Below are 13,083 nucleotides of genomic sequence, written 5' to 3'. Positions count from 1 at the left end.
GCCCAGTGAGGCTTTTATTTTCTGTTTGATTTAGCTAGAAATACTGTGGGAATAAATACAAAATTTCCTTTTCCCAAGAACTATGACTAGATCCCATGCATGTTTGTTAGGTTAAGCTGTTCTTTCACTGAGCACATACAGTAAGTGCTTTTTCTGGGATTGATGCAATGAATTTTGTCTGCCAGTCATGGGCTTCCCCTAGTTTGGAGGGTGGCAGTTCTCGGTGAGGAGTTCAGGGCAGCATGGTTTACCACATAATGATCACGTTAGGATGCCTTTCTTCCCAATGGGATAGTGTTACATGTGCATTTTGCCTTTCCCTCCCATCCAGTCTTTTAGGTTCCATGTTTCCCATGCCTCGAGTCATTTATGCCATGGCTGAAGATGGACTGCTATTTAAATTTTTGGCCAAAATCAACAATAGGACCAAAACACCAATAATTGCCACGTTGACCTCAGGTGCCATTGCTGGTAAGAACTGGAACTAATCCCACCTGCCAGTATTTTAAGAGTTGAGTTACTGCTAGTCCCTAGGGAAATACCTTAAATTGTGCTGGTCTGTGAGAAGTTAGAACTGGTCTTCTTAACTTTTGGTTTTCACCCTTGGAACCTGATTTCCTGCAAGATAGCCACCCTTTTGACTAAAGGCAGAGGCCAGTTTTACAGAGGCTGGGATGAAATTCTCAAAAATGTTTGAATCCTTTTATTATGATTATCCTCTCATTGGACAGAGCTTGGAATGCACACTATCCCTACAGAGCCACTTGTGTTTCCCGTTTTCTGAACGTTCCTCAGTAGACTGGTGGGATGCCATCTTCTTGCATGGTAACAAGCCGAAAGACTGTTTAGTTAGTACTGGAAGTTCATTCTCTGTGTCTCTTAGCCTGTGGATCCTCAGGGTAATGAGAAGCCCTTAAGATCAGTGTTTTAGGAAATGTGCTACCTGTTCTCCAGGAGACATCGGGGGTGTTGCTGGGGAGGCCGATTGCTGTAAGTTTATAAATAATGGCAGGCTTAGAGGAGATTTATCTTATCAAGTATCAGGTTCCCCACCAAGAGGACGGTTTTGACAGCTGAAATCCATACACAAAGAACCTTGGGGCTACGTGATATTCCAGGGGCCCCTGGTTAAGAAAAGGCGAGCATCGAAGGACTGTACTATTGGTTTTCTATATTTTCTCCTCCAATAATTGCTTCTCCCAGCCCCAAGAGACAGTCATTATCCAGCCTGTTGTACAGAGAGGTGAAGTGAAGGGGTATACCCACACCCAGGAGACCTGGCTCTCGGTTCCTGATTTGTTTTTATGCCAAAGTAGATGGCTCCTTCCAGGGTCTTTTTGGGATATTAGGACATACGATACCAGTTCACCCTCTGTACCACAGGGACTAGTCAAATAGCCGCTGGTAAGACATTTGACCATCTTAAATGAATGGATTATTGTTATTAGTAGCTACCCCTTTAGCAAAGTGTGTTTAGGATTGTGGATTAATGTCACATAATGAAAGAAAGCTAGTTTTTCATTATTTAACAAATTTGTTGTGTAATTGTACATTCTTGACCATGATCTCAATGGTCAGGTTAAGGGACACCATATGTTAGAATATGACCAATATATTTAAGAGATGAAGAACGGGAACTAGTTAATGTTCTTTCAGGATTTACATGTAATTTGATCATATTAAAGACTGGCCTTTAATTCCCTTCCTGTGCTGATAAGGGGAGCTCAAACTATAATCTTTAAAGTGACTGTAAAATACGTGCATTCACCAAACCAGGATTTACTCTTTCTTTTCATTCGACAGGAGTGGTCAATGGGTATTTGGTATTCTGAAATCACCCCACATGGAAAAAGTCTGGCTGGAGTTTCTTTGTGGGGGGGACATAGGCATCTGCAGCCTGCACAGCTGGACACTGTTCTGACTATCCAGAAGGCCCGGCATTGCTCTTTGATCCTGTTATCTACCCTCAATGTAAATTTGTTTTAGTTGGAGTAGTCCGTAGGGGCTTGAGAAATATTTGTGGAAAAGGAATGGTTTTGTGTTTCTGTTTTAACTTGTGTTGATTGCCTGTGATTTGAAAATATCCCAAAGTAGATCTATCCAAGTTGTTTAAATGGGAAACTGGACAAATGTACCCATATAAATAGAGAGATAGACTCTCATAAAAATTACAAAAGATTTTCAAATAAGCATGCATGTTGTAGCTTTTTATAAATGGGGTTGTGGTAGAGGTACCAGTATTGTTTGGAAATAGCACTGCTTTCCATACTCAGCTGTCTGGGTTAGGAGCCCCTGTGGATCCTCCCAGAGCACTGGACTTGACCTCATCCACCTACTCATCACTGTTGCCTACTGATTCCTGTGTTGGATGATATACTCGGGGAAGCTGGAGACTCTCTGGTCTGCCCACTTTGATGGTTTACATCTTTGCTGGGGTGCACTGACCAGCATATTCTCAGTGAGTGCCAGATGGATGATGAATGAGTGGGTAGGTGATGGCCAAATGGATGGATGGGCGATGGGTGATGGATGGACAGAGGATGGATTGATCCATGGATGACGGGTGGATGGTGTGTGGGTAGATGGATAGATACACGTAACTGTCTATGAGTCTGCGCAGTGCAGAGAAAGATGCACTGGGCTCCGCCACAAGAACCTAGTTGAGATCCTGACTTTTCCACTTCCTAGCTGCGTGACCTTTGATAAGTCTTCCAACATGTCTGACATCAGTTTCTCTATCATAGTGTAGTGATAGCTTGCAGAGTTGCCATGACGATCAAGAAAGGTCATGTTCATGGAAGTGCTCTTCATATAAATGTTAATTATTGTTACTAACTGCTGAGGACCATTAATGTGATTTAATCCTGAGCATTTCTTCTCTTTAAGCAATGTCGTCACAGTGTCTTTCCATGGAAAGGGCTGGGGTGAGGAAGCAAGTAAAAGCAGCTCCCCCGTATACCCTGGATCATGGGTGGGTGGTGGTTCTGGCTATCCGTGATCGTGGGCCATCTGTGGATCCTGATGCTTGTCTCCTCCTCAGCTATGATGGCCTTTCTCTTTGACCTGAAGGACTTGGTGGACCTCATGTCGATTGGCACTCTCCTGGCTTACTCTTTGGTGGCTGCCTGTGTGTTGGTCTTACGGTATGTATGGCTTTTCTGGATTCCATGATAGATAGTGAAGATGTACCCTGTTAGCCTTTTAAAAGTTCAGGTTAATGATTTATAAGGTGTAATTTCAGGTTCTTGTTAGTTCCTTTGGGAACTGCCCTAGAGAGTGTGGGATTTGGTGGTTGAGAGTCTAGTCACAGAAAACATCATTGAAAAGAGTCAGGGGGCTCACCTTTCACTATCACGTGCCCTCATTTTTCTGGCAGGATGTTAGGAGGAGGGAGGTGACAGGTTCTCAGTCTAACTGTTGGGCCTGGTCCAGGGAACAGAATTTTTGAAGACTTAGGGTAATGATTTCAGTTTGGTCCAGGTTCTTAGCTTGGAGGGTTCTGGGGACTAATCCTGGTGGGAATTGGGAGAATCCTTGTATGATTCTTAGGGCAGTGCTGTCCTATAGCAACACCGCAAGCTGCCCGAGGTGGATGTTGAGCAAGACTTCCTAGGCTCTGGCCATGTCAGCCTTGTGGACGCTGGGCCAGCCCCCTGGATGGCCGAGGTAAAGCAGTTCAGGGCCTAGGAGTGGTGCCCTGTGTTCTCAGCTCCCTCAGTGTCCCCCTTCCCAGGCACAGCCCTGGGCTCCAGTTGTCCTTTGCTCTGAAAGAACAGGGTTCTGCTTCCTCACTACCAGGAAAGGCTCAAGGGAGCATTTATCATGAGAATATGGAGTCATGGAGACTCAGTATTGGTCACCTGGGAAAAGCCTCATTACTTCTTTTTGGGCATTTATACTGGCAAGGTCATTTATTCCATTTGTCCCATTTCAACTATGCTTAGCACCTACTCTGCGTAAAACTTGGGCTGAACCTCAGCCGTGGCCATGTAGCATTGGCTAAAACTAGTTTGCTAGTTCTGTGACCGTTTATTCCGTCCTGAGGGCTCAGCCCTGGAGTCTTCTCTGAGGTTCTCCTTACACTCTCATTTGACCAAATGGTGTTGACATAAGTGAATCAGTAAAAAATGGTTAAATATCTTTATGCTCACACTTAGATTAGATGCAAAATAATTCAGAAAGCACTCTGGTTTTCGTCGCTGGTAGAAAAGATTGGAGCTCTGTTCATTTTGGGTGGGAAGATAAGGAGCCTCGTTTAAAATGAATGCTTGACTTGCAGGAAGCTTATGTCTTAGAAATCATGCCACAGGCCCAGTCTTTCGGCCAGCTCTATAAAGTTGTTTATTCTAAGCCATTTGGAGTTTTAAAATAAATTGATCCAATTAAGTCTCACAAAGAGAATTTCTCGAATCCATCAGCTTGCCGACACATTTCTCTGGCTCTTGGCACCAAACAGGATCCTAATGTCACAGCTTTCTATTTCTGTTTGTACTTTTAGCTCCCTTCAGCCATAGTTTTGTTGGAAGTGGCCAAATATTATAAGCATGCAAGGGCCAGTACTACTACTCAGAGCAAGGGAAACCATCTCAGGATATTCCTTTGGGCTTGTTCATGGGGAAGGTCAAGTTGCCTCAAATCGAGACCCCAAGGAGGAAGATATTGCCCAGAAGCAGAAACAGAAAGAAGCCAAGGACTCAGGTCTCCTCCTCTGTATCTACTTTGCCAGAGAATGCATCGTTCTGACCATCTTCTTCCCATTTTATGCCTTGTGTCCTGGGCAACTTACTAAGCCAGATGAAAAAGCTCACTAAGAACTTTGAAAACTTACTAAGAACTTGAGTCAGTATGTATCCTTTTGCCCAATGAAAGCACATTTTGATGGTCACACAATACCTTTCTTTACAGGTATCAGCCAGAGCAACCTAACATGGTATACCAGATGGCCAGAACTACAGACGAGCTCGATCAAGTGGACCAGAATGAATTGGTGAGCACCAGTGATTCCCAGACAGGCTTTTTACCAGAAGCAGAACGGTTTTCTTTGAAAACCATACTCTCACCCAAAAATATGGAGCCTTCCAAATTCTCCGGGCTAATTGTGAACATTTCAACCAGCCTCATAGGTAAGAGCCTGCCCTTCCCTGTAAGGTGTTTGGGGTCCTGCTTGTTGGTATTGCAGGGTTTCTTGTCCCGGGTGGTGGAGGCAAGTGCTGGAAGGGATAGAGATAAACATCTGTCTTGCTACTGGACTGTGATGTCAGCTACTCTGCCCTTACCGTAATTGATGGCTGCAGAAATGGAGCCTCCCTCTCTGTGGGTTTTGGGGTTCTCTGTGGGGATCTGAAAAAAGATTGAATTGCACCCCTCTCTCCCTTCTTCTTAGCAATTCTTATCCTCACCGTCTGCATTGTTGCTGTGCTCGGAAAGGAGGCTCTGACAAAAGTGGAGTTGTGGGCCATCTTTGTGCTTGCTGGATCTGTCCTCCTCTGCTCCCTGGTTACCATCATCATCTGGAGGCAGCCTGAGAGCAAGACCAAGCTTTCATTTAAGGTGAGCAGCTCTGCCTGCAGGGAACCTCCTGGTAGGCTCTGTGGTAGGTGCCCCAGATCCCAGTCCTCCTGTGCCCTACGTGAGCTCTGCCAGGCCAGCTGTGTGGAGCAGAGGGGCTGGCTGGCCAGCCCCGGGGACAATGAGTGGGGACCTGGAGGAAGGCACCCCTCCCTGCCATAGCTCTTAGGTGTCAATGATGCAGCTCACTGCTGGGGTAGCTCACATGTGTCCATCTAACGTATGTGTCTGGCGCATCGCATTACCCAGCCTTGGAGATGACCGAGGTGTCTGCATTTTAGCTTACACAAGTAATGAAGTAGTTCAGTGTTGGAGATAAAGGAGAAGTCCCTCTTCTAGTCCCTTCTTAAACAGGAGATTAGCAAGAGGGGAAAATTAGAGTAGAGTGCACGTTGGCACTTGGTAGCCTAGAACCAAACCTCCACCTATTAGAGTTTGCCGGTGCAGGGGTGTGGCTGTGCGTATGTGTGTGGGTTGGGGTGCACTTACCTTCTCCTCCCCATATAAAGAGCGCAGTCCATCTGTCTCGGGGGTGGGGGCTTTTCTTAGGGCATTTTTGCTAAATGACTCAAAGGCGCCGCCCCCTGCATTCCACCCCTACAGACTTGACAACGCGTCCCCCTCACCCCACTCTCTTTGCAGGTGCCCTTCCTGCCGCTACTTCCCGTCCTGAGCATCTTTGTGAACGTCTATCTCATGATGCAGCTGGACCAAGGCACGTGGGTCCGGTTTGCAGTGTGGATGCTGATAGGTATGTGAGGGTTTCACTGTGATGGCCTCTCTCAGAGGCCCCTCTGCCCCAGGCCCCGAGCCTGTCTATGCTGGTCATTTGTCTTTTCTACAACTTGTGCCTTTTGTCACTGAGCCTCTCTCATTTCCAATCTCAAAGCATAATGAAAACACATGTAGTCAGGGGTTTTCCCTCAATGAGAAGCTCTTGTACATTGTGGGTCTCCCCTCCCTTTCAGATACTTTTCATTTTAATTGCTCTTGCCTGAGCTAGTTATGTCATGGCAAGAGTTGAAGGTAACAAGAACAAGGCGATGGTCTGCTGTTGACAAAGCACCAGTCTGTCTCCCTGGATCATGGCCCTCCCCAGCCCAGCAAGCCCCTGCCCACTGGCCCATGTGGGAGGTTTGGGGTCACCGTTTGGGTGCTGGCCCTGTTGTAGGTCGCCCGTGGCCTGCCCCCTACCTGGGTATCCAACCCCAGGAACTGCAGGAAATGGAGTCAGGCTCCTTCCTCAGTGCTGGTGACCAAGGAGCTTGCCTCTCACCCTCAGTGTTGGTGACAAGAGCTGTAATGCCAGGACTTTGTTTCTGCCAAAGCCTCCGCCCTGGGTCACCACACTTGGGGGCAGATAGCTGCCACCTGGAGATCCTTCTCTGCAGGCCTCACATTGTCTGCGAAGTGTAGCCGGCAGCTGGTTGGACAGACGTCCCCTGTAGAACCTTCCTGTGGGAGAGCTGGTCAGCATGTGCAGTCGTGTGTGATCGGCGCACATTCCTCCACACTGCAGGGTGAGGCGCTCATTCTCCCGTGAGGGCGGAGGACCCCTGTTTCTAAGCATACCAGATGTGAGTCCTGGGCTCCAAGCCGTTAGCTTAGTTCCAGGGCTTTGAGGCCTGCCCTCCTTATGTCTCTGGCATGAAGGTTGCCTCAGGGCCAGACGACCGTAGTGCTTGAGTGGATGGTTAGAAGCTCAGATCTCTGGGCCTCACCAAGGGACCTCTGGAGTCCCGGACACCAGAATGGACTGAACTCCTGTGTTACACACGCTTGCAGGCGACTTGAATGCCGCCTCCTATCTGACAGTCACAATATGTAGAGAAAACAGAGACAATGGGCCTCCGGAGGCCGTGCGAACAGCCTGGGGAGCCGTGATGCCTGTTGGAAATCCCACCCTGGCAGGGAGCAGCACGGGCCCACCAGTGGCCCCAGGGCACAAGCCAGGTGGTGAGTGGATGAAGCTGCAGGAACAGCACCTGTCCCGGGGCCCCCAGCCTAGCTGCTCCCCCTGCTCAGGATCCAGCCCAGTGTGAGGCTCTCCAGAAGGGCATGTGCCCGTGCTGCATGTAGAGGTGGGAGAGCCGCTTTTGCAGATGTTAGTCAAAGTCGTGTCATTTCTCCGAGGGCAGAAAGTTTGCCCACGAGGGCTGCTTGTGCTGGGTTCGGGCAGGACAGGCAGCGTGGAGAGACTTTCCTGGGTGGGCTCCTCCACCGGCTGTGTTCACATGCGCGCTCTGCTCTCGGCCTGCAGGCTTCATCATCTATTTTGGTTATGGTTTGTGGCACAGCGAGGAGGCGTCCCTGGCCGCCGACCAAGCAAGGACTCCTGATGGCAATTTGGACCATTGCAAGTGACACGCAGCCCCTCCCTCAGAGGTGACCGCAACCCCGAGGGATGCCCGCAGAGGTCCTGGGAGCACCTCACTCTGTCCACCAGTGCGTCAGGACCCACCCACATCTACACAACCCCAATGCAGCAGACGCTGCAGCTACCTGAAACGCAGCCTTAGCCCGCAGCCCGTGTGTCCTGCTTAGACTCGCTCCGCAGCAGGTGCACGAGGGCCCGTCACCTCGGACAGCTCCCCAGCAGGGGCCACTTGGCCACAGCTAGCCACCGCGGCTCCTAACATCCTCCTGAACACGGAAAGCGGCCCCCGTCCTCTCCAGCTCCGTGTACATGCTGCTGTGTGCTCAGGCAGAATGGAGGTCACGGTTTCTCGTCACCTTGGGAATCCAGGCCTCCCTCCCTGGGGACCATTCTAGTATTAAACATGTGCGCACTCCAGACTCTCCATAGCCATCTCCCCATGCGGCCCCCAAGGCCGGCCGCAGAGGCAAGGTGAGTACTCCAAAACACACGTCCCCAGCAGTCTTGCCCCCGGAGCTGAAGGACAGCAGTTTACTTTAAAAAGGAAAAGCAAGACTGGTTTCCTTCTCCCACTCCTGTTCCCTGCGTTGCTTCCAGAAGAGGTCGTGAGGACTGTGAGCTCTCCCCTCCTTCCCCTTCCAGGCAGGGGTTTCGCTGCTTCACCGGACAGCCCTGCACACTCCAGCGGTGCTGAGGGCAGGCGTTTCCATCACTGACAAGGAGGAAGGGAGCGCCACTGTGGGGACGAGGCAGCAGAACCAAGGCAGGGCCGCCTCTACTCCTGGTGCCCAAGTGTGGGGACCTCCCCCAGCCACACTCTCTCTCTCTCCAGGCCCCAGGCCGGTTCTGGCTGCTTCTGGTATCTCTCGCCAACAGCTGTGTGTCTCAAGTAACTGGAGTGTGGCACCGCATTCCTGTGGGACTGGCCTTAGATTAGTAGAGCTTAGAATGCTGTATTCTGTGGGTCTTTGCCAATCACTCAATCCTGCTCTCTGATGCTTGTGGGTTAGCATCTCGAGTCTTGTAAGGTTCTCAAGGCAGGTGTCCACTCATTCTGAGGTGACAGTGGCCAGCCCCCCTCGCTGCTTCTGGTTCCCAACATGATCTGTTTGGCCCCTCCTTAGATAGAATCAAAACCGAGTCCTCCGTTAGCATCTGCGAATCACTCCAATTAAGTTGGCACTTAGTGTTAACTTGGAAAATGACCAAATATTTCCTCGGTGTGTTGTTGGGAGCATGGGGTCTGCACATGAGAATGTGGGGGTCATACTGCTGTCCAAGCATTGTGGGTTGGTATCTGGATCGTAACCTGGCCCTGGACCCCCTGCCTCTGTCAGTCACAGAGCCAGCTTGGGTCCCTGCACACGGCATGCTCCCTCCTCGGACCCTGCAGCACCCCACGCTCTCACCCACTCTGTGGAGAGGAGCCCAAGGAAACGAGAACGCTGACATGGTCTTCCTTCCCATGAGAACGTGACTTGGGAGACAAAAGGGCCTCCCGTGAACGGGAGGGGAGGGAGGAAGGCATGTGGGCATCCCAGAAAATGTAAATGCTGCTTTGAAGCTCAGACTCCCACTTCTACCCCCTTGTCCGACCTTTGACACAAATCTGATAGAAATAAGCCTGGTAAATTGATGGCCCTTGTCTGATCTCCCTCAGTAGGTTCGGAGAGAATTGCAAGAATTTGTGGGCCAGCCAGATGGCAGGGTCGGTCAGTGGAGGGCTGGTGGGCCAGTGACAAGAGCTTGGCCTCTGCCCCAGGCCCTGATCACCTGCCTGGAAGCTTTATTCTAAATATCATTTGTGAATGTTACAGAGGGAGGAGCATAAGGGCTCAGAGCATGGGTTTCCAAAGAAAGGTATTTAAATTTATGTAGATTGGTGCTGTATAATATTTTGATAAATATTAACTTATTTCATGGGGTTTTGGTTGTCTGCTGTCTTCTTCGAATTTGTTAGCTATTTGTTTGCTTGATTTGTCTGTTACTTTCCCACATAGGCAAAGAGAACTTGAGGGAAAGGTAATATCTGAGAAAAGTGTAGGGGAGAGAGAGAAAAAAAATTTCTTTTTTTTTTTTACTTTGATCTCTTTCTGGCTGAAATTTCTGTGCAAGACAGCAGGCAACAGACTGTATACAGATGACATTTCAGCTGGCAACATGTCTCCTTCTGCCGACTGACAAGGTGTGTTCGCTGATGCCATCCCACGGAATGCGAAGCTCCTGGAGTGGGAGGGTCCTCCTTCCTCACCCCAAAGAGGGAAGTGCCTCCAGAAGGCTCCGAAAAGGACACCTGAAGGTTCCGCAGAGAAATAGTTGTCATGGTCACTGTGCTTTTATGGAGACTGACTTCCGTTCAGTTGCCAGGGGTTTTTTCTTCTGTGTATGAGGGCAGTAATGTAAGGAATGATGTTTAGGGTCAGTCTCCCCAGTGCTGTTAGGCTTTTTCTTATCCCATCCTTCATTCCTTCCCCAGAAATAAACACACAAGCACTCTGGGGCACGCACACACACAGGCAAGAAATAACCACCAAAAATGCCCAACAATTGGCCTCCCTACCCCCCAAGCGAGATTATCAGTTTCATGGCTTGGCCAGTATTTTCTACACCATCAGAAATTCCACACTTCTAGAGACATGCCCTTTGGCAATGTCGTGTCTCCTTTTATCTGTGGCCCAGTCGCAAATAGCCACATTGGAAAGACCCATTTGTGTCAAGTAAGCACCCCTTACTGCCTCCCAAAGTGCCCTCTCCCCTCCCTGTTTTTGTGACTCCATGAAGACTCACAGAGAAGCCAACAGCGGGGCCCCAGGACCTCTGCTGAAGATTGAGGAGTGTGAGGGGTCTCCAGGGAAGCAGTCAGACCCCGTGGGCCAGTGAGGCCAAGCCTGCTTCCTGGAGGGGGCCTTGTGCAGGAGATTGGGCCTCTGCACTCCCCTCACCCCACCCCACCAGCTCACACCCCTTCCACCCAACTTGGGGCTTGATTTGTTTTTCCAAACCTGTAAGAGTAGATAGGGCCATTTTTCCTAGGGTGTTTTGGAAAGACTCGAAATCAATACTGTTGTCAGAACCTCTCCCCCTCTAGCTCCCCCACCTGTGGTTTGGTTCCACTGAGTCATCTCTCTTAAGAGATCGGCCTCCTGGTCCTGTGTGCTGGTGCTGTGGTTTGGCTATCACAGGCTGCCTGCCTGCTGTGTGTGCGCTCTGGGGGCTTCAGCTGCCCCCAGCTCTTGAGGCTCTGGCACACCCCCTTCTGTACCTTTGGCATAGCCTGTGTGTGCACCTGGCTGAGGCCCCTGGCCCTTGCTTGTTGGGCTTCATGCACGGCGGTGGGCATGAACTGGGTTACAAACCCTCCTCGCGCCACCCAGCGGGTGTTCGGAACTGAGTGAGTTCTGCAGTCTGTGTGGGATGGTCTCTAGCCTAACACCAACCACGGCTGTGAGTCCAGGGTCCGAGGGTGGGTTCCTTGGGTGAGTGTGGACATGCCTCGGAATGGCCCCAGCCAGAGTATAGGCGGACTCACAGGCATTTTGGGGCCATCCCCAGGAGAGGACACCTGCCGGCTCTGTGCCGGGACCGTCTTCTGATCTGCGTGTCTCACTGGTGTACATCTCATCAAAGCTGATTGTCCTGTCGGCACCCAAAAGCCGTGATCACCGAGATGGGGGTGAGGCGTCTTCGTGCCGGGCCCTGTCGCCGATGTGTTCTAGCGCGGACAGAGATGTGTGTCTGCAGGCCTCTCCGCACTCTGCTGGCCATAGGTGTGCAACATTTGTGTGCCTGTGTATGGAACTGTTAGAAAGTTCCTGGCAGATGGAACTAAATATATGCTATGTATGGTTGTTCTGTATAACTTAAGATATATGTTTGACATCATAATGAGAGTATTGTATGTAAGGCTCCTCAGGGAGAGTGAGATAGACATTTTGTCAGACTCCTATGGACTTTTTTTTGGTAATGAAATGATTTATTGATCCAGTGGTGCAAGAAGCTTCACTCCGTATTTCATCATCATAGTTATGATGCCTGATGGGTTTTTATGGCAAAAGAAAAAAAATGTCAACTGACTTTGATATTCGTCACTATAATCCAGAGTCTTTCTGTGCCCATTGCTTCATTGAGCAGCAGTGCTCTTTTGAGTGGGACACAGACCGGCCAAGGGCCTCGGGGCACAGTTATCAAGGAACCCCCTCCCCCGACCCCGATGGCCCTGTAAGTGTGTGGAACTGCCGGCTGAAAAAGCCCCATGAGATCAAGACCTTGGCTGTGAAGTCCAGCAAATTGATCTTCTCAGGGTATGAGCAGGGTCAGGAAGCAACGCTGGGAAGATACGCTTTGACTTTGTTAATTTACAAGGTATATGATGTCGAGTTTCTCGATGACAAACTTTTTTAAGTTTGGGACTTATGTTCGGTTTGAGAAGTTGTGATATATATTTAAAGTAAGTTTCCCACTTAAGTTGTGCCTTCCAGCATCGATGGGTCTAAAGCATGGGGTGATCCCAGTGAGGGCTGATTTATTATCAAACCCACAGAGCTTTGGTTTCTCCAGTAAACTTTTTCTTCTACTGAACATGGAGCCATTATTAAAAGAATTGTGTTTCTTATTATGTAAATTGTATAATATTTTTGCTTGTTTGATGTTCTATTTTTCTAATAGTTTTCTTATAGTTTCTTATAATTGTAATACTAGATTTAGAATCTGATGGCCACTGCAAACCAGGCTGTCTCTGCTGGCCTCTCCTGTTTTTATTTTAAGGACAAGTGTCGATGTCCATCACCTTAAAAAAATGTGAAATTCTGCTTTGTATCCCATTTTTGCTGACAACACTGTATGTTGACAACTTCCTACTATATGTTGTAAAATCAAATTATTTTGTGGTACAGTATCTCATGCTTCTGCCAACTCTAATAAATTCTATGGCTTTGGCATGCACAGTGTGATCTCAAGACTCCCCCCGGTAGGGTCCCCAAGCTTGGCAGTGCCTCCCAGAGAGTTCCAGATCCTGCCCTTCGCTTCTTTAGCATCCTCTGTTTCTCCACAGCCTGATGTTGTAATGTTTCGTTGGCCTTGGGGCATTTGGTGCTAATGCTCATTCCAAGGTCCAGTCCCTCAACCAGGGAATCCCCCAG

At 49.2% G+C, this 13,083-nt stretch overlaps 1 protein-coding gene across 5 annotated transcripts in view; it reads left to right on the top strand.

Moving 5' to 3' along the window:
• The window catches only part of LOC111158527 (solute carrier family 7 member 1), a 47,254-nt gene extending 34,372 nt beyond the window's left edge, over positions 1-12,882 (top strand). For all 5 annotated transcript variants that reach the window (XM_022520621.1, XM_022520619.1, XM_022520620.1 and 2 more), the window contains 6 exons: positions 332-471; positions 3,041-3,143; positions 4,906-5,123; positions 5,384-5,550; positions 6,211-6,319; positions 7,829-12,882. In XM_022520621.1, the coding sequence (XP_022376329.1) occupies positions 332-471; positions 3,041-3,143; positions 4,906-5,123; positions 5,384-5,550; positions 6,211-6,319; positions 7,829-7,932 (841 nt within the window). In that variant the 3' untranslated portion in view covers positions 7,933-12,882. The remainder of the gene's footprint in view (positions 1-331; positions 472-3,040; positions 3,144-4,905; positions 5,124-5,383; positions 5,551-6,210; positions 6,320-7,828) is intronic.
• Positions 12,883-13,083: the final 201 nt, after the last annotated feature.

This window comes from Enhydra lutris, unplaced genomic scaffold (genome assembly GCF_002288905.1).
Source record: "Enhydra lutris kenyoni isolate GAN:26980312 unplaced genomic scaffold, ASM228890v2 scaffoldscaffold60, whole genome shotgun sequence".
Classification (NCBI taxonomy): domain Eukaryota; kingdom Metazoa; phylum Chordata; class Mammalia; order Carnivora; family Mustelidae; genus Enhydra; species Enhydra lutris.
Note: the sequence above shows the minus strand (reverse complement) of the source record. Positions and strands in the feature narration are given on the sequence as shown.